This window comes from Clupea harengus, chromosome 13 (assembly GCF_900700415.2).
Source record: "Clupea harengus chromosome 13, Ch_v2.0.2, whole genome shotgun sequence".
Taxonomy (NCBI): domain Eukaryota; kingdom Metazoa; phylum Chordata; class Actinopteri; order Clupeiformes; family Clupeidae; genus Clupea; species Clupea harengus.
The window spans coordinates 4,859,568-4,885,786 of NC_045164.1; the positions used below are offsets into that span (position 1 = coordinate 4,859,568).

The 26,219-nt window shown below is 43.3% G+C and overlaps 1 protein-coding gene across 1 annotated transcript; it reads right to left on the bottom strand.

Annotated features, from left to right (window-relative positions):
* Window positions 1-13,251: 13,251 nt before the first annotated feature.
* Window positions 13,252-20,569, bottom strand: kcnk1b (potassium channel, subfamily K, member 1b). Its single transcript, XM_012817006.3, has 3 exons — window positions 19,859-20,569; window positions 17,621-18,016; window positions 13,252-15,735 (listed from the first exon to the last, which is right to left on the bottom strand). The coding sequence occupies exons 1-3, from the start codon at window positions 20,211-20,213 to the stop codon at window positions 15,473-15,475; spliced, it is 1,014 nt and encodes a 337-aa protein (XP_012672460.1). The 5' UTR covers window positions 20,214-20,569; the 3' UTR covers window positions 13,252-15,472.
* Window positions 20,570-26,219: the final 5,650 nt, after the last annotated feature.

Genomic DNA, 26,219 nt, shown 5'->3' on the forward strand with positions numbered 1-26,219 from the left:
GGAGAATGGCTCAAAGAAAGGCAAAAACAAAACTTAAGATCCCTAGTGAAGTTTCAGAGGAGTGCCCTTGAAGTCTGAGCCATCACAACCCCCCCAAATCAACAGTTCCATACAGATGCCTTGGATGAAACATTGCTGTTTAGTCAGTCCAGTGCAAGGCGGAAATCATCAAAGCACGAAGTCGAAGTGTTTTTGAATGGGAGGCAAGAACTGTCACTGTGCAATATTCCCAATGCATCCTCTTTGTCTCCTGCTATCAATTTACACATCTTTCTGACATATCTCATTTGAATACATTAACTGAAAACCGAAAAGAGCAGCGATTTGTCATCATCCGTTTTGAAGAGGCAATTTGTGTGGGCAGATCTAAGCTCTATCCAACAACAACACCCTCATAATGAGCACCCAAAACAAACAGTCAGCTACCTAAAAGCCGTTCCCCGTCATCTGAACAGCACAAAAAAAGCTTCTTCTCACCCGGCAGTTTACATTTGCTAGATTGTGTGATGTAATACGTTTCAATTAGATTTAATGTGTTTATACAAAATGACTTAAACAGACTAAGACAGCCCCACTCACTGTTGTAAACTGCATTCCACGGCTGGTACCCATAATAGCCGGTGATTCTTAGGATCCGCTCCTCTATGGACTGGCTGTTGATGTCCTCCACAGAGCGGGACGATTTCATGTCCTCTTTGATCGCCTCGTCCACCACCAGGTATTTTAGTTGTCTGAGCTGGGGGCTGATGTCGGACAGCCGTCTGGGACTCACGTCGGGCGATTTCCGCATCCCGCTGAGAAATTAAACACAACGGACGTTTGTGTAATGGTCGGAGGGCACCAGGTGATCACCGTGTGGCACTCCGTTAAAAGCCTCTCGTTACATCAACGCAGGTCAGCTGGGCACAGGGGTCCTCCGGTCCAAAAGGCGCATATTCTGAAGTGCCCAACGGCTTATTCACTTCTAACGCCAATGTCCACGGTCTGTGTGTCTCTCTCTCCCCCTCTCCCTCTAGCTCAACACATAGTCTACAGCCCCAGAGTGAAATAATCATCCTTCACTTACACCCTGCGCTCCAGAGGCACGCAGGATGAGACGCTAAGCGAAAGTGACAACAGCACTGGTTTACTGTACGTACAGTTGCAGTGGTCCCCATTAGCCAAGGGAAAAGTAAAGTCATGTACTAACTATTAAATGGGTGAATGAATTGCACAGAGAAGAGGAACGCACGGTTCAATTGACAGTGCCTTCCAACATACCCAATACACTTGGCCATACCCACCATCCCGCGCTTTGGCCCAGGCAACCATAACCCATTTCCCCTGGCTAACGAGTATCACTGGGGAATAGCCAATTGCCTTTGCCAGGAAGGACTATCGACCATTTATTGTTAGGCTGCCACCCACAGCTAAAATAAGGCAGTTTTCTTTTTGTAAATCTATCATATCCACCATGTAAAATTGTTAGACGTATGATGTGTACATTACAGCAAACGTGTAAAAAATGTGTAAGACAAAAGTTCTTTCAACGGATTGTTCGTGCTGCACTGCAAACGCTGGCTTTCACAAGGACTCTGCCTGAACGACCACCTGTATTACAATGGTGCGCATCAACTAGTCCATTCAGATCAACACGAATTCGTTTGGTATTTTCCTTAATATAGTGTTGTTTGCAACACAGTCGCCCACTTTCTTGAAACAAATTCACCCTCAGTAACTTCCGTTCCTCCCCTACTCTCGAAGACACCTCGAAAGCCACACCCGACGCGAATAAAAATCGTGCGTAATAGTTAATGACCTATCTAGATTAATTCATGATTTTTTTTTTAAGTTACCTGTGAGGCAAACCTGTACTATAACGACAGCTGTCAATTAGCGTACTATCGGCAAATAGGCTAATTACACAGTGAAATCTATTTAACATTTTTAGAGTTGTTCTTACACTCAGAATTACGAAGGCACTTCCATTAAAACATTAAACACCTTTCACAAAACCTTTTACACGACAATTTAGAATGACTACTTCAAGTTGAATCCCACGGTTCATTGTATTACTTGAAAATAAAATAAAAAACATTTCAGAAAAATTCTTACTGTGGCATCAAAGTAGTCGGAGGTCCCAGGTAACACATGCAGTCCCGTCGGGGTCGTCCGACGCGGTCCCACATGGTGCCCTCTCCATCGCCGTACATCGTCCCCACGGAAAGGGGCAGAGCGCACCCGCTACAGCAAATCCACAGCGAGCGAGAGCATACTACCAGCGACTCCCTCACCCACACACTCACTCATTCTCACACACACAAGCAAGCCGTGACATTTGCATATTTCAGCACAGATGGAGTATTGCGCTCTATATCCTCCACACGCTGCACTTCGGGACGCGCATCGCACTGCAACAGCGCCACCTAACGGAACTTTTGGTCGCGTCCACAACCACACGGCCTCATTTACAGAAGCTTTGTTGGCATCGTTTCAGATGATTTCTCTCCTAAGTTGTAATCGCTGTCATCTTGAAACACCCTTGGAGGCTTGGGTGAGGTGCAAAATATTTATAGGCTAGGCGGTAGGTCTGCAGTCATCTAAATCTGTGGAGTAATATATATTTACTGCTGTGAAATTGTCGACTTTACTAATTTCCTGTCATGAATGTGCTTTGAAAGAACAAGTACAAGAGGTCATCATAGCTCAAATGGTAATATTTTTGAAGGTACAGAGGTAAAAAGAAAACCCATAAACTGAATTCCTCTTTTGATGCTATTTGGAGGTTTTTTTGATGGCTCTGAGAGATGATGAGAGAGGGGATGGGGGCGGGCGGGAGTGAGTGACAGAAGGAAAGTGGTCCCTGGCTGAACTCGTTCGTTACTCTCTGTACCCCTCTGGCATTGTGTCACTGAAACAGCCTCCATTCTGGCTGCCACTGTGCCATTGTGGCAGATGAAAGTGAATTGCAGACAGGCCTGGAGAGAGGCTGTGTGTGTGTGTGTGTGTGTGTGTGTGTGTGTGTGTGTGTGTGTGTGTGTGTGTGTGTGTGTGTGTTTGTGTGTGTGTGTGTGTGCACTGGTATAGGAGGTGGGATCAGTAGAGAGAAGGCTTTGTTTCTGTGTATGTGTGTGAGTGTGTATGTGTGTGTGGTAGATCAGTTGAGAGAAGGCTGTGTGTTTAGACACAGGGATGGGTATGAAGGGGAGGTGTGCGTGTGTGTGTGTGTGTGTGTGTGTGTGTGTGTGTGTGTGTGTGTGTGTGTGTGTGTGTGTGTGTGTGAGAGAGTGAGGTTCACTCTTCAGCCTCCTGCTGTCACCTGCTTATATGTATGGTGGCCAGCGAGCGAGCAAAACACAGAAAAGGGACCATTATTAGCAAGACACGCTGAGGCACTGAGCTCTGAATGAGAGCTGGGGCGAGGCTATTTTTAGATGTATTGGTTATTTGCTTGCACCAATTGCTCCTGTTTTCAGGCCACCGCTGGAGCCAGGCTTCAGACAGACACAATGTGGCCACGGGCCCAGGGGACCGACTCCTTTCTGTTCTCTTCCGGACCCATATAAACCCGCCTAATGAAACTCACCTCAGCCGCAGGTGGCAAGGTGACTGCAGTACATCACATCCATCCACCTAATTGTCCTCCACAGGCCACTCGGCTCCCTACCTCCCCTACCCCGGCCTGCGCTGGGTCCTTTGGGGAGGAGGGTGTGATGAGGGCCAAATGCTCGGCACAGCAAGTAACCACGCGGCCCTAAGGGGGAGGCTGAGAGACAGCCAGGAGCAGAGCACCCAGGCAGTGGACAGACAGAAAGATTGGGGAAGAGGCAGAGGATTATACGCAGAGCAGGGAAGGGAAGATCCAGAGCTGTGAGGAAAAGGGACGGGAGAAATGGGAAAGCTGTAGGTGTGATAAGGATTAGCTGAGGTGAAGGGATTGGTTTGAAGGTTTCAGATGAAATGCTGGAGAGAGAGGGAGAGAGAAAGAGAGAGAGAGAGAGAGAGAGTGGAAATGGAGAGTGTAGGTTGAAAGAAAGCTGAAGAGAGGTGGGAGTTAGACAGGTGCAACAATCAACAGCAACATCACATTGACAAGATGAGGCAACGTGCTTCAGAAAATCTCTTAAAAAGAAGAGGAATCATGGGAAATCATTGCAATTTCTCAGGGTAATTAAGCATATGTAAGTTATTGAGGGTTCATGAAGGCTGTTTTGGAGGGATAGAAGCACACGGTACAGATGATAGATGATAGAGGACAGTTAGTGCTCTCTCACTACCCGATGGACCATTTTAAAATTCTGTTTTCAGCCTTTTTCTCCCTACTGATCAAATTAAATGAATATCACTCAGGACCCTTCAAGCTAAAATAGGAGACATTTTAAGTGCTCTAATTCATGCAGTCAAAACTCTGAGAAGAGAACACAGTGTCCCCAATTCTATCACTTCAGATGATTTCCTTATTCTATATGATTGGAATATTTACTGTTAAAGTGAATTCAAAGAATGGACCCTTACAAAGCTGACAGGAGCTGTACAGTTGAGGACATTAACCTAAATCTTAATCCAAACAGATAGCTGTAAGTAAATGGGTAAAAGGATGGCAGCTCTAATCTTTTTTTCTTTCTTTCTTTCTATCAATTTTGTTCTATCACCCCCTTTCTTTTTCTCTCTCACTCTCCTCTTTTCCCTTTTTTAAAAAAAATAAATGGTGTGTGTGTGTATGTGAATTTCTATGTGTATGTGTGCATGTGCAGGCTGTATCATGTTTAAAGATGCTTGATTTCTGTGTGCAGTAACTTGCTGGACAGGGCCAGGGTGATATGCCTCTGCCACTCTGAAGTTTAACCACAGAGTGTTGATGCCCTAGGCTCGCTGGCACCCCAACTGAGGACACGGATACACCACCAGTACATGCAGGCATTCATAGCTCTACAGACCAGGCACTCTAGACACTCTGCCTTATGCCAATGCATTCGGTGAGCCGCAAATTACAATAAAACTCTTTTTGGTTCAGACGGTCACCAGAGATGACTCTGACTGGAAGACTGTGCTTTAAAAATCTTTCACATTGCATTTGAAGTTGGGTGAGCAATTGTTTCCAGAAGCGGTTTTGTTTTTGGGCACAAAGAAGTATTGGTTGGGCTGGTAAGGAACAGGTTAGGTCGAGCATTCTAATCAATGTACCCCGGGGTGTCTTGAGGATGTCAATCACACCTCCCTGTGGAGCCAGGAGTAGTCACTAGGTACTGTGAGAGGTCAAGCCCTGATTTTCAAGGGGAGCTGTGAAAATGGGAGAAACACATGATTGAAAATGAGAATCTATAAACGGGTCAAGACCTTACATGGCAAGAGCAGTTATATCACTGATGATCACTGATGTTGTGTTTGTGTTTCGCAATAACCCTCATTCACAGCCACAATTAGATTAGACCAAACCACCCAGGGCTTGAGGATCACAATTCACTGTGTTCAAATCACATCCCAATGTAATACCCACACTAATGCACCTCTGGATGTATCGCCTAATAATGTTTGTGCCGCTTTATACCCCATGATGTTCTTGCCCATTCCTATATTGAGGGCAATGCAAGGCAGTTTGAAAGCAACCACTTTGGACCTATCTTGCTCATTAGTGTGCTATGGGCTTCTGGAGCTTTAATTGGGCTCTTGGTAATAGCTGACGTCTCTGACATTTATCTCTGAGGGGGTTGGAGAACAAAGACAGGGCCCCAAAGGTACTCTTAAAACATCATATTTGTCTATATACATTCCCTCATGTGCAGAATTAACTGGACAACATTATAGTTCTGTGCTACTGTATGTTCAGTATTTCATATCTAGAAAACTCACCTTTCTATGTAGACTTGTACACTTATATACCATTGTCATTACAATTAAAAGTCTGAGTCAACCTCATTTTTTTGTGCAGAGAAAGTCTCTGAGGAATATCACCAACCAACGCAATAACATTGTTCGTATTACCCATTTCATTGAAGCTCAGCCATGTTATTAACTGTCTTCTCCTGAGAGGATCTCCATGATGAAAGCCATCCCTTCTTGTTAGACAGTCTCCTTAAGAGGCCTAACTGAAGCCCTTGTCATACACTCATACACCTTTCTATGATGAATTGTAAACAAAGATTTCCATGGAGAGAAAAGTGCTTGCTTTCATAACTTCACCAATCCCTCTAGCGTCAACTGTGTCATATTTTAAGAACGTCCCCACCCTCCACCAGAATAAATATTTAATAAGGCTCCTGGCCTGGGAAACAGAGCAGTAGGCCTATTCTGATTGGCTCAGTAGAAAAAAGCTGTGAAACGCTGACCCAATGAGAAAGTGGCACGCCCATGGTGGCATCAAGGTATATTTCCCTTTGCATCTTAAATTCATGTTGCACGTAACTCCAGTGGGTGGCTCTTCAGCAGAGCAGAAGTCAGCGATTATTCTCACCATCTGTAGACACACCAAACTCATTTGTTCAGTCTCTCACAGCAAACATAGGGCAATTTAAAATGGCACCCACATGACATTTTGTTGGAATAACACTATTGGGGGCTATTCAGTGCTGGCAGAAGGGGGGGGGGGGGGGGGGGGGGGGGGGGGTCATGTCGTTTTCAATGACACTGTCCCCCAACAGTAGTGTGCCTGCAGGAGTGATGGACTGGGGGGTCGGTGGTGCCAGTGTGAAACAGTGGGCATCTCCATGGGAAGCAGAAGGCAGCTGGAAAAAGACAAACCTTTTAATAATACCGATTCTTTAATGGTGGCTCCCCATCAGGCTCCGATATCTCAGTCTGGCACACACGGCAGAAATACAAGTAACTTTTGTCACATATGGCAGACAGAGAGGTCGAGTTGTTTCAGACTTATTCTCTGCACTGGTTCAATGATCTTGCTATCACTGGGTTCTCTAATAACCTTCCCTTTGGTGCATTTAGAGGCAGTGACTCCAGCTGACAGCGCTGTTCTTTAATAAGCTTATACTGAGATGTATCATCATCTATTTAACATCAAGATTTTTTCATCTCCATCATCTTCAGCTGATTTCAGAGAGAGATATGGCTCTTGACAACGTACCATAATCCCTGTTGAGTTCAAACTCCTGCTATTTTGGGACTTGTGATGTGGGTCATGATTACAAGGAGGACTAGACTCTCAGTCGAGGGACCACATTGACTCAAATCACATGAGTCTACTCTGTAACAAGCTTATATTGGATAAAGCACTGCATATACAACTAAATCCATACATTAAAGTACATAATGTTGTGCTTTGTGAATTTTTACAGTTTAAAAATAAACCAATGAACTTAGATAGCTTTCTTGTGCGCAAGCATTATTGGTATATATCTAGTATCTAGTGTGTTTTGGCCTCAAGTGTAAGCTTTGATGTGAGTTCTGAGGAATACTCAGGCCATTAAAATGTTCTGTTTAATTTCTGTGTCTGTTCAGTCACCCATTTGATATGGCAAAAGAAGTCCAAATAAATGAATGGGTGGTCGTGGCTTTTAGCTGGGCCTGCTCGTCAAACCTAGTTGAATGTCAAACTTCTGCTTTGCATAGTCGTATGCTGATGTGCGAACGAGGGATAATTGCTCGCCTGTATGGCTCTGTTGAAAGCCGCAGAGCATTAGATGACATTCTCCGTTTAGGGAGCTACTCTGAGCTCCCTCTCAATATGCAGATTCTGTCTTTTGTCGTTGGATGGATGGGGGTGTTTTTGGTTGTATGAGTGTGTGTATGTGTGTGTGTGTGTGTGTGTGTGCCAATGTCGATACCTAGAAAGTGTGTTTTTTTCGGTGACAGTGTTGTTGTGTTGCTTGCATGTGCTTATGTGCATGTCAGGGTGTGTATGTGTGTTTGTGTTGTTTTGATGCGTACATCTGTGTTGGTATGTAGCCAACTTTAGCCAACGGCATTCTGCTGCTTTACTTTGGTCTGTCTCTTGGTCTGCTGTTACTTTGGTGGTCGTTTTTCTGATTATGATTAGGAACATAACAGATTTGTTGTGTTTGTTTCATCTTTAAGAATCTGCCTGGGGCCTTTAGAGATATGAAATAGTCCAGTAGAATCACACAACAACAGATTTAGACAAGACGTTGTAGAAATTGTGCTTCCCCTGTACATGGAGTTCATGGAACTCTTACAGATATTTAGAGTGTGTGTTCATTTGTTCAAGTGTTCATGCAGGTAAAGGCAGTGTTTGTGAGGGTTTGTGCTGGTTCATATTCTGATGCTCTGTCTCTCAGATGGCTACGTTAACGACAGTCTGTGTGCCACATGGTGAGTCGATGGCGCTGCCAGTATTAGAACCCAGCTGGGTACCCGTTCCCTGGTGTCCAACCCTTTAGACGTCACACAGTTAACAGAGGAGAAGAGAGGGGTTAGTACACACAGCATATGGAGACTAGGACGTGCTTAGACATGTTTGACAGTGTAACACACATCATATAGACATCATGATTTATGCACTCAGTTTGTCTTTTTTCTTCTTCCTGCTCTGCTGTATTTTTATGTATGGACCTCAATAGTCTTTCCTCTAGCAGCCTCAATTAGAAATCACTATTCACTGTTTACTAGTTAATCACTAACTAGCAGTCTCAATTAGAAATCACTATTCACTGTTTACTAGTTAACCACTAACTAGCAGTCTCAATTAAAAATCACTATTCACTGTTTACTATTTAATCACTAACTAGCAGTCTCAATTAGAAATCACTATTTACTGTTTAGTAGTTAACCACTAACTAGCAGTCTCAATTAGAAATCTCTATTCACTGTTTACTAGTTAACCACTAACTAGCAGTCTCAATTAGAAATCACTATTCACTGTTTACTATTTAATCACTAACTAGCAGTCTCAATTAGAAATCACTATTCACTGTTTACTAGTTAATCACTAACTAGCAGTCTCAATTCAAAATCACTAGTCACTGTTTACTAGTTAATCACTAACTAGCAGTCTCAATTCAAAATCACTATACAAAAATGATTTTAAAGATAGACCAAACCCTGCGAGAGGAACAGAGGAAAACATGTTGTAGTTTGTTGTAGAGACATCTTGTGGCTGATTTGTTTGAAATTGGATAAATAGCTTCTATATGCCATTATGAATGAGCCTTCAAAATTACATTAAGATTGGCCATTTACACAGGCGTGTAAGGCGTACACAGGCGGAGTTTTGATTGACTGTTGGCAGCCATTTTTTTAGCAGTTCTTGAGATATTGAGATGTGTCAGTTACAGAGCCCCTATTAATGAAATATTATGAAATTTGGTGTGCATCCAAAGAATGTGGCAGATGTGGCAGGGTGTCAAACGTTTGTCAAAAGTTTGAGACTTTACATTTCTAGATATTGGCGACTGCTTTGAGCATTATTCAGTAGGTGGCGCCACTCCATAAATTAATCATAATGAGCTAGGGTTATGCACCTAGCTCATTATGCATTTTTGGAAAAATGCTTTTCAGGCTACTGCCCAAAAAGTGCTTTAACCCTAACCCACTTCAGGGGGCACTAGAACGAAGGCAAATGCACACCTAGGGACACAACCCTCTATTCTATCAGCCACGTGGGGCTGCAATCAAATTAGGTTTCATGTGGATTGATGAAGTCTAAGTATATGACATCGTAGACTAACTTTGACAAACTGTGTGCAGCGGTGCTCATAATTACTTCACTTAACCTTCAGTCTTCTCAGCTCATGTTGCCTGGTGAAGCTGTCTGTAAAGAGTCTCAGAGGGTGCAGTGGTTTCGCTCTAAGGTCTTCTGCTTTCCCACAGTCCTCCCTGCCTGTCTCTCTGCCCAAGTGCACACAAACAGCTCTCTGCCACCCTCTGTCCCCGGCAGGCTCGTATCGGAGCAGCTCTGTGGGCGTGTGGGTCAAAGCGGTGGCCAGCCTGCCCCGAGGCCTGGCTGGGCCTGCCATCAAGCTCCTTACCCTGATGTGCTGAAGAGCTAAAAGGGGGGGGGGTGGTGGTGCAGATCCACGCTGGCTGACACTCTAGCAACATCTCCCCACACACACACAGCTCTAGTGTGCTCGCCATCCGATGGCATCTGTTTGTGAAAGTGTGTCGCTCGTCCTCCGACAGAGTTCTCCACAGAAGAAATGTGTCCAGTTCCCCGAGGCTGAGGAGCTATTTTTAGAAGAGCTGGGATCTACCTGCATTCTTACGGTAACAGAAAGCTTGTTCCATATCACTCTGGTTACTTACATAAGGAATGATCAAATGTATGTATTATGTTACATACAGATATAGTTGGTTCACTTGGAGCAGTTTAACAGTAGTTGAAAGTATCTGAAAGTAGCATTTATAATACCCTTTCATATTATAAAGGAATTGTTCATTCATCTGGTTTAGCGGGGATATCAATTGTGCATTTGTCTCTTTCATCTGACCTGCTTTTCATCTGAGTGTACCTGCCCGTGGTAAAGCACCGTAGTTGAGGGACCTGCAGAAGATCAAATGAAAATATTTATGATGCCATTGGTCTGTGCCATGTCTCCCTCGCGAGTGAAGCCTGGGAACATGTTGTTGCTATTCCACTTCAGTGGCTGGCAGGTTGCGAGATGAGAGTGTGTGAGCATGTGTGTGTGTGTGTGTCTGTATGTGTGTGTGTGTGTGTGTGTGTGTGTGTGTGTGTGTGTGTGTGTGTGTGTGTGTGTGTGTGTGTGTGTGTGTGTGTGTGTGTGTGTGTGTGTGTCTGTCTGTATGTATGTATGTATGTGCGTGTGTGTGTGTGTGTGTGTATGTGTGTGTGTGTGTGTGTGTGTCTGTCTGTCTGTCTGTATATATATGTGTGTGTGTGTGTGTGTGTGTGTGTGTGTGTGTGTGTGTGTGTGTGTGAGCATGTATATGTGTGTGTGTGTGTGTGTGTGTGTGTGTGTGTGGTTGAGCATGTTCATTCAAAGTTCACCCATAAATAGCTCCATCACTAAAAAACTAAAAAACAGGGATGAATGGGAGGCTTTTAGGCAGCCCAAGAGAGAAAGTGAGTGATATACACCAGGCCACAGCCAGAAGCACACCGCACATAAGTAAATATTGTGCCTGGGGCAAAAACTCAGAAAGTGGATTTTTCTTCTCAAGGTAATGTTTCACTTTTTGTGTAATGACAAAATGTCTGCTGTAACTAATGCCGGTGTCTATTTCAGAGGGAACAAAAATGGATGAAGACATCCCAGTGGGTGACATTTCACGGCAGAGGTCTCTAGGGGAGGTCTCTGTGAAGATGTGACAGGCCTAGCCGACTGCAATATGGCCTGAAGAGATAAAGGGGGAGCTCCTGAACTCAACAACATTGCTAAAAGCTAAACTGTGAGCAGCTGTCTGTCTATGTTCTCCACAAAGCTATTTATGCCCGATGAGATGCCATCTAATTGAGAGGCTCGGAGATGCGAGGCGTCGGCACGTCGAAAGAAATAATGCCGCTGTGCCAGAAGTGACATGGCTAGAACGTGAAACTGGGAGCTGCCAGCACTGAAAACACAACCCGTCCATCTAACTTCCCCCTAGAACTCACCCCCACCCCCAACCCTGCTGCCACTGTAATAGACTCTTGTCTGCCCTTGTGCCCACTTACCCCACTGTGTGTGCATGTGTGTGTGTGTGTGTGTGTGTGTGTGTGTGTGTGTGTGTGTGTGTGTGTGTGTGTGTGCACGTGTGTGTGTCTGTGCGTGTGAGTGTTAAATAAAACAAACAATATAGACACATTCACACACAGCAACAACCACTGAGGTGACAATTATCATCTGAACTGACCTAGTGATAGAGGATATATTAGTAGTCACAGAAGGAATACTTTATTATCTCATTCAAGAAGTGTTGTACGTACTTAGCTGCTAGGCTTCACATTTTTGGCTCTGCACAAAATCTAAATCTGTGTCATGGAAGAAGCTCCGGTCTGGAGTGGAAATGACCCCAAATTGTTTAAAAACAGTAAGCAGGACTGCGGAAAGAGCACTCCCTAATTAGAGCAATGGCCAACAACCAAGAAACATCTTGGGCGGCAAACGGACGGCTTAGAATGTGGGCCGCCTCCTCGGCTTGTCTATGTCAAACAGAGGCATCAGGGCAGCAGCTAATAAAGTGCTTATTGATGTGGGAAAGTTGAAGTGCTAATGACCCCCATCTCGCTCTCTTTTTGAAATGGCCTTGAGTGTCTTTCATTTAAAGGGCTCCTTTTTCATGCTCATTTATACTGAGTGCACTCCCAGAGCTAACACAGAAGAAAGCTAACATATCAGTAACCATGCTTTCCATTGTGCATGGCATCTTTGATGAAAACAATGGAAAGAAAGAAAGAAAGAGAAAGAGAAAGAGAGAGAGAGAGAGAGAGAGAGATAAGGTGGTTCAAAGACCACTGGGTTATTGCTGGTTATGTAAGGTGATACTTCAATGCTTGGGAGATCAAAGTACTACTCCTCCGGTCCCTTCTCACCATGGTAGTGCCACCTGTGTCTCTCCTTTGAACACTTTGCTGTAATTCATCGCTTATTCATAGCTTATCTCCTTTTTATTTTTCCTCATACCTCTAAGTATCTATCACACTTTCTCTCTATGTATATTTGATGTTTATATCCATGTTTAAAAGGACCCTTTGTTTTTTAAATCTTTTCATAGTCGGCTCTTTCCTTTGCACTTTCCTGTGTTCGACGAGAAGATGGAAGACTGGTGATTTCGCCCTCTGTACCGCTCCTTCTCTTCATCTCTTCTCTTCCTATCCCTGTCTCTCTCTCTCTCCATACAACTTTCTCAACGTCTCTCCCTCTGCACCCCCTCCTTCCACACCCCCTTCTTCCACCTCCCTCTGCACCCCCTCCTTCCACCTCCCTCTGCGCCCCCTCCTTCCACCTCCCTCTGCACCCCCTTCTTCCACCTCCCTCTGCTCTTTCACTCTTCCTCTCTGTCTCTCTCCTTGCTCTCTCTCATTGACAGCAGCTATGGTTGCCCAAGGCCGTTTCCTCAGCAGGGCTGCCCTTCTCTTAAAAGGTTGCGCCGCATGGTGACATGATGGAGTACACTTCCCCAAATCACACTCCGTGGCTGCTCTGAATCACAGCGACGATTCTGCAGCAGCTTTTAACATGTACCATAAGGGAGTGTTTACACACACACAGGGAGGTGCTCAGTTTTCTGAATGTAAGCTACTGCACCATGAACATGTAAATCTCAAGCGTAAAACATCAGGAATACAAAGGAATACACTAAAATGATATGAACACATAAATAGAATTTCTATCCATTTTCCAAAAGAACCATTCGGGTAGGTGGTGAGAGATTTGTATTTATTGTTAGCGCAACACAATGGAAAAAGCACACACAAACCGGTTAATTTCCCTTCCCATGTCATATGTCACTGGTAAAAAACAAGTTTCCTAATCTCCATGTACACTGGTTAAGGTAAGTACACAAATGATTCCGTCGTCACTTAAGTACTTTTGCACTGATGTGCATCCAGTTCTGGTCAATGAGTTCACAAGACGCTCATGCAACAAACAGCACGTTGAATGTAACTAGCTTTGCGCAATCATTTTCTTGTTCTTGTTCAGCTGAACACAAAAGACGGAGAAGGTAAAGCTTTTTCATTTTTATACACAATAAATATGTCACAGTACAAGCTCTATATAACGTGACAGGACTGACCATGGCCTTCAGACATACAAAATACAATTTGTACACAGTCTGCAGTCAACTCTCCAGTCCTTTCTTTCTGAAGTGCATCACAAAGAGAACAGTGCACTTGAAATGTGTCTATCTCAAGACTGTGCTACACAAACAATGAGAGCCGTTTAATCCATGTCATTCAGCCCCAAACGTTATTTGAGAGTTCAAGTGATCCAAAAATGGTACCTCGTCAAGTATGCATTGTACAAATATACATTTGTAAACATTCCACTTTCTGAAAAATATACACACATTTTTCAAGGTTGTTGTAAAGATCAATCGCATGTCAAATGTGGGGTTATACTTAAGTAATCTTGCAAAACTCAGCATTGGCCTTGCAAGGTTCAGGATGATTTTAAACAGTCGTTGTCATGTTGTGCCTTTTTCAACCCAATAAAATGCTGATTTCTCATAAAAATCGAAATTTTGTCAATACCAACACCAGCATTGATCATCACAGTTCACTCCAATCATTTAGTTTAAAAAAAAAAAAAAACGTACACTTTAAAATACTAAATTAGATCCTTCTGGACCGAAACTTCCCTTTGTTAGTTCATGTTAGTCTTTTCTGTTCAAGTATAAATATATCAGTTCCAAACTAATTATAAATTGAGAGTTTTGCACAATATGTTGGACAAGTGCATTTCTGGGTCCAACCAAACCCGCTCCCTGACAATGTGTTTAATCCTTTCAAGACTGATGTACTGTATCTCCAGCCTAATTATTTAATGGAAGTCTTCTAGGGCCAGCCCTCTTCCAACTCGCATCTGCTTTTGCTCGATGCCTTTCGACACAATAGACAGTGAATGAGATCCTTATAAACACTACGACAAAATATGAAAAAGTAAACAATGTAAGAACATTAACAGAACGGACAACCTATCTAGCTGCTACTTGTTCAGAATGGTCAGGTAGACTCCCCTACCTTTCCTTTATAGATTTCCCTTAAGCAGAAATAACAGGCACACACTTGGGGGTTATACATAAAAACTCTTAGTCACACAATCTTTTAGAAGTCATATTATTTTACAATGCTCAGGCTAGATTCTTCTGATCATACAGTACTGTACTGACCAATTATGACATTACAAATAAATTATGACATTTTAAAATCATGGCCTCATCAACAAGAAAACAAGTCAATTGATAACATTTCCTTGATAAGAGCCCACTTATTATTAAAATACACCCCAATTTCAGTAATGTTGACAATTGTTTATACAAGTAGGAGCTGCATGATTCTCTATTAATATTACAAGAGGATGTGGTGAATCATCTCACACAGTAATCCTCTTGATGAGTCAACTCTGATCATTCTGCTGAGCCCCACGTAAGCAGTAGCCTTTTTAGGAATAACCCCTCACAGATGGTGTGCGTATGTTATATTCAATTATACAATGAATGACTCCTCGACCAGCAGGCAGCATCACTATAGCACAGAGACTGACGGCAATGATGACGACGACTGAATCAGTGGCGGCAAAAGAAACTCTCTCCTCAGCAACACTACATTATACTACACAGTTTGGAGAACTCTCCCCTAAGTCAGAGTTCCTGGCTGTTACACAGACAAGCACAGCCCACTGATGTTCTAGCGGTGTTTATCAGAACACGGGGATTATTAGAACTAATGATGGGTATGTTCTGCAGATCAGCAGCACTATGATCTCAGATATTCACACATCGAGCTATGATGCTATTGTGCTATGATGCGTTTTGACTGAAGTATCGTTTTTTTTCTCTCTTGAGTTTTGAAGTGATTTTGTTATCACACCTGAACTTTGACCCCCTCCACAGTCTCTCTATCTCTTGTCTTTATCTCTCTCTATCTGAGCATGGGGTCATCGCCGCCCGGTGAGACGAGGTCGGGCACGTCAACGTAGGGCTCGGTCTTGTCTTCCCGCAGCGAGGTGGTGGTGTGGTCGGACACGGAGGTGAAGGACAGGTGGTCGTGTTCCAGGATGGCGAGCCGGTCCTGTGGCTTCTCCTTCTTCAGGTAGAACATCTTCCTCAGCTGCTTGAGCTGCTGCAGCTCGCAGAACGTCTCTAGAACCACCAGCATGGCGATCAGGCCCAGTAGCAGGTAGACTGGAGAAGGAGGAGAAGGGGAGAGGAGGAGGAGGGGGCAGAGATTAACAGTGACACAGAGCGAAAGAATGAGAGATAGATAAAGAGAGAAAGATAGAGAGGGGGAGGGAAAGGGAATGCCAGTAAGAGACAGAGAGAGAGTGGGAGGGAGGGAGGGAGGAAGGGAGAAAAAAGCGATATGTGGTTGAATCATGGGAGAGTGAGACCCGCACATCAAGTCTAACTACACACTACAGACAGTACGAGGGTGTTAGCATGCGCTGGAGAGAGGCGGTGGTTGAACCACGGCGACTGATCTCTTGCCAAACGCGTCTGGCCCTTTACCGTCATTTCAAACTGCTGACCCAAATCAAACGTTCTCACATCCTCGTCACTGCGTGAATGAGAATGGACCATCTGCACTTATCCCTCCCACACATCTTCAATGGCTAAATGGCTTCTCTCTTTATCAAATTTAGTTTTTTTTCTCTCCATCACTCAGCCTTGATATTGTCCAGCCCACGCTGTTCAGTTGTTACTCATGGCATGGCCACCAGGGGGAGTGAGAGAGAGAGAAAGAGAGGGAGTCTCGCAGGAAACTGAGAGTGTTGCCCCACAGTCACTCCTGTGTTGAGCTCCTTGCCTGAACACAAGCCATGCAAAAGCTCGAGCCTGTTGCTATGACAACAGCCAACATTCAGTTTCTGTTTGTCAAAATCCAAGTATGGAACAACAGAGACAGCAGGGTTTTTTTTCTATACTTTTAAATAGTTTGGGCCAAAATAAATTTGATAAGGTATATGCTAAGAAACTGAAAAACAATGTTTGACAGCCACCAGGACTTATGTTACCTCTTTCTTGAACTTGATATGTGAACTAGCGAGGCTTTGACTAAACTCAAGTTGACTGTTCTCCTTCCTTTCTGAACCTGCTTTATGAAGACTATGTGCGTTGTTCTCTCCATGATGGCTTTAACGAGAGTCTCCTAATTATGTGTTCGATACCTACATTTGAGAGTTGTGGTTTTAGACCAAACAAGGCTTTCAGTTTGCCCATGAGGATGTGATATCTTTTGTCTCAGTTCTCTTTTATACTTCTGTTTCAAAAATGCATTTCCATGGTTGTTACCAAACAGCAACCACATTAACTTGTTCACTGATTGAATGAACCACACTGTAACCCGCACACTTCTGTTCAAAATGCATTGAGTCATGCTTAATCCGCTGTGGTAAAAACGGACAAAAAAAAACGTTCAACTCATTTAAAATGTATTCCAAACGCAGGCCAAGTGCACAGAAGGCATGGAGTACTGAAAATGCAAGACCCCCCATCAAGCTCAAATCTGCCCCTTGCTTCTCTCCAGGGCTGAGGCTGTATTCCTTGTCCAAGGTTCATTCCTTTGTCTGTTGCTTAGGAAAATGCATACTATCTTTACAGGAAATAGGTCAATTTCAGATATTTTGCGTAGATGGGATATGATTTCTTCACTGTATCATAAAACGTATCTGGAAAGTGAACCTTTAAAACATTTTGTATGTTATTTCCTTTCCACCAAGAGGGAATTTTGCCTTATCCTAACTCACATTATTTCCAGCAATCTGATCAAATCAACAACAGGTTAGGTCATTCAGCTTTCTTACTACCTTATTTCACCTTGGTGTACTTTTAACAGAATTAGAAATCTAGATACATTTTTATCTTCTTATTTGATGTGACAATCACAAACGTTGAAATATCTTTTCAGAATGCATTATTGCCACAGCATCACAGATATGAATCCATGTAACCTGCAGGCCTAGAGACAAGAAAACACTCCCAGCTGCTCCCAGGAAAACAAACTTATTACGGCAATGCTATCTTTCGCTCAGGTAAGCAACAGGAAGTGGATGTTTAAAACATAGCCTACCAGTAATCCCCACTTTGTACAGTTCACGGAATCTCTGGTTGAAGGCCTCCCCGGGGACGTAGTCTCCCAAGCCTATGGTGCTGAGGGAGATGAAGCAGAAGTAGAAGGACTCCAAGAAGTTCCAGTCCTTCTCCAACGCTGAGAAAATGGCTGCCGGGATGAGGAAGAAGCAGGCCACCGCCACTATGGCCAGCAGGATGGCGTGGATTATGGCCACAAGGGGCTTGGAGAGGCCCCAGTGGGTGTGTACGTACATGATGGGTCGGCGTGTGCTGAAGACCATGATCCTTTGCACCACAGCCGTGAGGAAGAGGAGAGTGAAGGGGATGCCAATGACAGAGTAGATGATGCAGAAGGCCTTGCCTCCACCCGACAGGGGGGCGGTGTGGCCATAACCTGCAGGGGAAAAAAAGCGGAAGGACCTTGAATGTTATCTGCTGATTTAAAACCCAAGGCAGTACTAGGGGAGTTAGCTACCTAGGAGTGAGCTACCCGCCAAAACATTAGAGATATGTTAGACATATTGTGACTCCTGTCCAGTGAGTGGGTGTTCATTGGTTATTACAGAATACCCAGAGGTGTCTCAATGTGTCAGCTGGCTCCAGTCAGCTCTCCCCGCCATGCCAGTGTAAACGGCTGACACCACCACTTTACATCAGTCAGTTTGATCAGTCTGTTAGTGTTTTGCTAGCTTTGCTGATGTTATCCTTTATGCATGTAACCACACCAAACATGGCTGTGGTTTAGTATGGAAAAAAGAAACATGATTGAGCCCTGGCAAAAAGTACGGGTCACAGGAGATAATATTGATATTGCTTAATTGCTCGAGCTAGATTGCCCAATCTGAAGATAGGGTGGTCCTATAGTGTGTAAATGTGTGTATTAGTCACTGCTTACTGGAGAAGCTAAAGCTAAGGCTAAAGAAACATTCCTGAATCACATCGCTGCCTTTCTTAAAGGCAATGTAACCAAAAATCTAACACAGTTCTGTGACATGCATCAAGGGCTTTGAGTGACCTCTCTAAATGTGTATTGCTTTCAACACCTCTTTGCTAATAGGAATACTGTTGTGTGAGTTCACTGGTATACTGTTTGAGCTTTATTTAAGAGTAACTAAGTAAACTAAGTATCTTCAATAAACCATAGCCTGTGCAACTGATCTTTACTTCCTGTGAGAAATAACCCAAAAGAGCAACCGTTTATGTAAGGGGATGTGTTCTACATCTTGTAGCCTAGTTAGGAGCACGACACAGTGTGTGGTTTCCTGTTTAAGTCAGACCACTGATCTGCCGAGGTGCAAACTGTTTCATGGGCCTAGTTGTCTCAATGGTATTAGACGCCAAAGGTATCCACATACAGCCAAATCCTCCTGAAATTAAGTCTTTCTACATCTCCAAGAGATGGAACACTATGACTACACAGAAGAGCTTCAATACAAATGAAGACTATCAAAGTTGGTCAAAGTTACTCAATACATTTCCGTTGTGGAAAAACACAAACTATTATCCTGACCTTTGCGTAATATGAGATGGGGAGCATGTTATGATGGCTGTAATGTCAGAACCTCACCTCTAAAAAGTGGCTTCCCTGTGACAGCCACATACTACTTTCAAACTGGCATCTTAACACTTTAAATCCTTTAAATTTTACTTTAATTTGACTTACATGATCCTGATTCTAGTGAGGAGGAATTTTAGCTCAACGGGACATTATAACAACACCAACAGATGGCAAACTGGGTACTAACATGTGCTTGTGTGAGAGGTAGCAGCCATTTAATTCAAGGTGACCATACTCAGGTAACACAAATGCCAGGTGTCCAGTATCACCAGTGGACACTCTAAGAAGAAAAACAAGGCCTGGCCATCAGGCTATAGTCAGGATGTAAAATTAACTCCTTTACAGCATTGGATAAATTATGATTTCACAATAGTTTCTGGTAGGAATCACTCCTTTTCGCGCCATAACTGATTTATACATTATTGTTGTAGATTTCTTATAGATTTAAAATATTTCGTATTTAGATTTAAAAGGCTGTAGAGCCAGAGCGATGGAAAAGGTCAAAAGCAGAACAATATGCACAACACATTTAGGCACAACAATGGCATAAAAGCCCCAGGTCCTTTTCATTTCAGTATTTCAGTCAAGTTGTATCTGGTGTTTGAACACAGTATCAAAACCAATATGCTTTCAAACAAGGCCTATTATGTCTGTCGTCATGAGCCCTGAGACGCTCACCTGTCGTTGTCAAGACGGTGCTCGCAAAAAACAAAGCGGAGGTGAAGTCCCAGTTCCAGTTAGACGAGGCGTTGTTGAGAATAGACACTCCGTAGTTACTGGCCTCGAGTGCTTTGGCCAGAAACTCTTCAAGCCGTTCTTCAGACAGACATTCATTTTCCTGAAGAAATTGCCTTTTGGCGGTCCTAAGCTCCTGACGCCGTTGGTCTTCATATGGCAACTCCACCGACGAAAAGACAACAGCACCGAAAATGAGATACAGAACGTACCCCAATACTAAAAATAAGAAATACCATGCCGACTTATTGCTTTGAATTAGTCGCACACACGAATTACTTGTGAGAGACTGAAGCATTTTCAAGGGTTCCAGCTCGAATTAAAATGTCGATTGTTCCCTTTCAATAAGCTCGAATCCTCAGAGGGGTTGCCGCTCTATTATGTTCGTATTCTCTATGAAATCTCTGGCTACAGTGACTGCAGCACTGATGTCCGTGCATCTGAGAGTGTACGGTTTCTTTTCTCTGTTCCCCAGTCTTTCGCTCTTTCGGTTCAGTCATAGAGCGAGCCAGATGATGTGGCGGAGGAGATGCAGCAGGCTGGACTGTGTGACGTCTGTTCCTTCTGTTGCCCACCAGGTAGCCTGCGGAGTGTAGAGGAAGCGAGGCGCCTGCCTATTCCAAAGTTCACTTTTTCTGTTACAGTAGACTTCAGGTTCCCTTTCTAGACGCGTTCATTCATTTGAACCAGGCTAAAAGCAACGGGTATACTAATAAGCCAACACAGAATTTGATTGTGGGCTACCATTTCACGTAGACCAGGCCCAAACTGCAAGTGAGTTGCAGATCATTTGTAGTCAACTTGCTGGTGTCGAATTGACGGGTTGAATTGATTCTATAGGTCTTACTTGAAAAACACATGGGGGTATCTAATACAACAGAGACATATTTCTCAATCATGTACCCACCCCTCCCATCCAGTACTGCCTGCAGTGTGAACCTCATCCCCACATCCAATTTCTGGTCGGTTACCATGGCAACAACATTGCTGCGCTATGAGACATAATACTTAAACTATATTAGATATAGAATACAATTATATCATCTTTAGATCTTCAGAATAAGCGCTGCATGTTTTGTGTGTTTAATCAGAGACTGCCTTGAGGAGAGACTGTGTGTTCAGTGTGTTTTATAATGTGTAAATATTCAATGTTGGAATGTTGATTGTGTCTTCCTTTTGTGTCCAGTGTTAATGGGTGACTTATTATTTAGTCTGTGTACTGTACCATTTAAGTCCTGTGTTAGTACCCTGTGTTATTTAGTGTATCTGTGCACCGTCATCGTCCTCATTGTGTTGAAATTAGACTTGTCTGCCATTTTCCTAGCTCCAAATCAGTGTTTTGTGCCTGAAGTGCTGCATAATGATGAGCTCAAGGCCAAAGAAAACCTCTCTTGCTTGACATTACATTGATGTCAGCAGTGGGACTAAAGATTGAGAGTTCTTGAAGAGATGGAAGACCTCATCCACTATGCGTTGCGGGAGGGTGCGTGACATAAGGCTTATATTCCAAGAGTCCCAAAGAGACTTAGCACGGCTGTGCCTCTGCCTGGGGGACGACAGGCAGTAGCGCTCCCCACCTGAGCCGCTGAGATCGCCAGGGGGAAGCCACTAACAGAGCCGCTGCTTCCTGCCCAGGACAGAGTAGGCAGCCACACCGGGAGCTTCAGGGAAGCCGCAGACTGGGGACCAGGTGCTGGGAGCTTCAGGACTGACCCCCAAACAGAAGCCCCACGGCAAGGGACGATGAAGACGATGAAGGCCTGCTCAAGACATACCTCATCCAAGCCTAGCTAACAGCCCAGTTCAACAACTGGTCAGCAGAGGAGACAGGGTTGCTTTCGCCCTGGAGGGCGTCGCTACAAGTCCTTACAGACCTCCAGCTATCAGAGCAGGCCAGTGAGGGGGAACTATGGTGCCGTTTCGGCCACAAATCTTTGCCGATGATGCCCGAGACAAGTTGGTTTCCCACTGCTGGACTGAGTGAGAGAGCCCGGGTGCCTACGATGCTGACCTATGCTTGTATGCCCGGCGCGGCTACCTTACATTCGACGACAGCAAGTAAGAAGAGTCTGTCCATGTGCTGTTCTTGAGGAACCATCTGATGTTGTCTACAGGGGGGCACAGGGACTGACACTTTGCCTCCTACCCCTATCTCATCGCCACAAGCCACCAAAGCCCCTCAGTGGTGCTCTCAATGTCAGTGGTCCCTCCAACACTTACGGGACTTTCCACACTTGGGTTGTTGGGGACAACTAACCTGCTGGGTGGGGTCCATGTAGTGTGCAAGGGTAGTGAAAGCTTCCGTGTGCGTAATCAGTGACTTTTTAGCTCCCGGCTCAGACAATCACTGTCTTCGTTGTGTCGAAATTAGACCGGTTCTGCCATTTTCCCTGCTCTTTATCAGTGCTTCCTCTCTGAAGGTTGTGCTGCATAATGAAAGCCTCTAGGCCAAAAACAAAACCTGTGTCTCGTTCCTGCTCAACATTACACCATCAAAGGCTGAGAGACTGTCCAGCATGATCGCAATCCTATGTAATTTCCTCTTTTTCACAGTCCTTCCTCCTTCCTCCACAAAATGCAAACCCATATTTTGTTTATTACAATTTTGCAACCAGTAAATAATACAACAAGCAAAAACATCACAGTCTTCTTCATGGGCCCAGATATCACTGCCATGCCATGGGTTTGCACAAAAGAAGACAGGAGAAAGAGTCTCTCAGGGGTGCTCCTGTCTATTCAGGGAAATTATAGCTGCCTGTACTATTTATTCAGTGACCTCCTTTTGAAGAAATCAACCTCTGCTGGGCTGCCTGATTGAGGACGACAAATATAAAAATAACTGTCATCTTTGAATGCACAAATAGCCTGAAATAAGAGGAACCAGGCAGTTTAACAATGTGGGCTGGAGTGAGGCATTAGAAGAGAAAAACAATTAAATAATGAATGAAATAAAACTGATGAATGAAAATGATACTGTTGAGTGCTGTGGAACTCAAGCAGGTTCTCCAAATACAAGTTCTGCTATTTTATTATATTCCAGAACTTCCTGAAAAAGGAGAAGCTAGAGACTTTTAACAAAACAAATATACAAAATAAATACCAAGACAATGGTACACATATTCTCTTTGGGATCATAGGACATATTTGATGGTTTAAGATTTATTTTCTTCAACTCAATCACTATTGGATTTCATGTATGTGATTTCCACACTGTGTGACAGATTTATGATAGTATGACAGATTGACAGAATGAAACTGATAATACGACAAGCCCATGCACCAGAGAAACATTTAAGACAGTTCAAAAATGTTACACAACTGATAGTATGACCCCAGCAACTCCCTTAGGTAGTGCTCTGTCAAGGGACTTGGGGTCAGGGAATGAAGTCCATGTTATATAACGCCTGTGTCTTAGGTCAGCTGTGTATTTAAAGAGACCTACTGATTTTGTCACCCACTTATCAATCAACTGTACAAGCTAATCAAAGGTTGCAAAGAATTTCTCAATATTCATTCATTTATATATTTTCTTATATTAGAATATATGTATGTCAATTTATTTATAAAGCACATTTAAAACAACAGCAGTTGACCAAAGGGCTGTACAATCAAAATAGCAAAACTATAAAACACAAACAACAGACAAAAGACCAGTTAAACAAAAAAGGCAAGAGTTAAAACCCAAGGAATAAAAATGTGCTTTAAGATGACATTTAAAAACAGTGTGAGCAATGCTTAATAAATTGAAAGTGACTGGGTTTAGAATCCAATAAAAGGACGGATAGAACACTACAGTGTTTCTTTTAGTTATCGTTTAGTTTAGACCTCAAATTAACCTGCGTTCCTGTGGGGATCTAATTCAAGGCTTTCAATTGGGAATCTGAGATTTCCAACAGGGCATTTGTAATTGGATGTCAGGCCAAGGTTCTCAGAGTGTACAGCAAAATATAAGCATCTGTTAAAGGTACACTCTGCAATACAATAAACTTCTGTCAAATTCAGTGAATTTGACTTCATGGTCCTCTAGCTGTAAAAAAAAACGTTGTGAATTCAAAACAAACTTGTGGATCCAGTGGTTCGGATCAAGCAATCAACAATTCTAGCCAATCTACAATGTGCTTTAGGGGCACAGAAGGGAATTGTGTAATTTGATTGGCTGTTGAGCTCTAATATCAACAACCTTTTGCCAGAATCGCGGACTGTACCTTTAATAAGAAGGGGAAGTGGAAGGAGTGATATAGGGATTGTTAGAATTAAGAGATTGCATCGCCTGGACACCCTGCAGCAAATGGCAATCCAACCGTAAAGCTGCATTGTCTTTCTTGTAAGCCAAATCCAATCTTCTTTTAAACTTCCATTTAGTCTGCAAATTGGTAACGACTGTGCCATCATTTGCTAAATATAATTTCTCATTCAACCTCCAATATAACACTGCCAACCAGAAAACATGTAATAGTTGTGAGTGTCTCTCAATCTGATGGCTTGACACTAATGTCAGCAATAACACAATCATAAGATGTACAGTGAGCCAGCCCCCTAATGTCACCACACGTTTCCCGGAGTTATCATTATTGTGAAATCAGTCATCGGGCCGCTGAGGCAGACTGGCATGTTAAGTACCTCTATGGAGATTGTTGTGAACAGCTAATATTCTCAAGAAAGCAATGACACTCATAAATCCCTCATTGTGCTTGTTGAATTCTCCTCCTCCAGCTCCATATTCTGTATCCAGGCGCCTCAGCATCAATACGCTGTGATTGACAGCTGTGCCCAGCTGTGTTTTACCGAAGGAACAGCATGCTTGAGCAGAATGCTACAGAGAGATCCAGGCCCAGAAGCAATATTCCCTGTCTCAGCATGCATTTTCAAGAGCTATATGTGTGTTGGTGAGGGAATAATTCTGTGTTTGCTTGTGTGTGTGTGTGTGTGTGTGTGTGTGTGTGTGTGTGTGTGTGTGTGTGTGTGTGTGTTTGTGATGGGTAAGACTAATTTAGTGTGTGTCTGAAGGTGTTTGTGTAAGAAGGAAGACTAGATCTTCTTCCATGGATGAGCTTCCCTATGAAGCTCACTTGGTATTTCAAATGTTTTTAACTTAGCTATTCAAATGTTGAACACATATTTCAATCCATCCTAGCTTAAAACAGTAGTGAGAGATTTGGAACACATAAATCAGCTGCCTCTTCATTCTGACAGCATGAAGATGCCTTGCCTATGGCACTGTCAGGTGTAATATTTCTGAGAATCGATGTATGTTTCTGATACAAGTCTTTAAAATATGTATTTGATGTATTTGTGTTTGATGAGCCTTATAAAAATGGTAATGCGATTTGTATAAAAAATATATAGTGTTCAGTATTTTTGCATTTTAAAAATACAGAAAACACTTTCCCCAAAATGACATGGTCACATGACTGCATCTGCATGCATCTTTGGGAGACAGAACGGTGCACGTTGTGTCGAATTCATAGTCCAGGCGACAAGAGCTGCTCAACAAAACCTGACGTAAAAGTGACAAAATTTGTGTCTCCTAGCCAGCACAGACCATGTCACCAGCATGTCAATTTTGAAAGGGTGCGGGCCTTGGAAGTTTTTGTCGCTGTCTCTGATTGGATGACAAGAAATGTAATGTATGTTTTTTGCCTTCTTGACATGGCTGCAGTCATCCAACTGGCTTGAATACTCGCCATCAAGATACAGCTTCTCCAAACTGAGTTGTTATGTGCTTTGTTAAGCAGTGGAAAGCTGTCAAATGATCAAATATGCCCGTGTGGAGTGGTGGTTTGTGATATGATGTCATGCAGCCTCGGAAATATATTTTTGAATATTTTAAATACAAAATACTGTAATTTATTTTGATACGTGTCGGGGTTGTTTTTATTCCCTTTTGCTACTTTTACAACTTGAGTATTTTGTATTTTTGCCCATCCCTACCCTTAAGCCCAACACTATGACACACATGGAACAATAATTCAGCAGTTTTTTTCAAGGTTACTCAAATAAGTAGATGAACATGTTTAGTATTGTTTCAAACCCATTAGCGTCTCGTAAAGGGGAAGTATTACATGTATCATGTATCCAATTTTAGAGGATGCCTGTGGAGCCTTAGCAATTACCTTTAGTGCCTATATTTGATGTGCCCCCCACTGGAGACAGCAGTCTGTTGGAGTTAGAAAAAGCCAGACAGGCTCCATATCACATGGAACTGTTCAATAAAATGGCAGGGCGAGCCCTTTGAAGCAGTCGGGCATTTTGTTTGGGACCAAGGAGACACAACCTGCAGCGAGTCATTTATTCTCATTATCCA

Bases quoted from the DNA above. Each gene is read 5' to 3' on its own strand.
- kcnk1b (XM_012817006.3), bottom strand. From the start codon at position 20,213: ATGCTTCAGTCTCTCACAAGTAATTCGTGTGTGCGACTAATTCAAAGC. The intron at 18,017-19,858 runs GTGAGCGTCTCA...TTTCCCCTGCAG, and splicing joins CACCGTCTTGACAACGACAG to GTTATGGCCACACCGCCCCC. The intron at 15,736-17,620 runs GTAGGCTATGTT...CTCCTTCTCCAG, and splicing joins GTACAAAGTGGGGATTACTG to TCTACCTGCTACTGGGCCTG.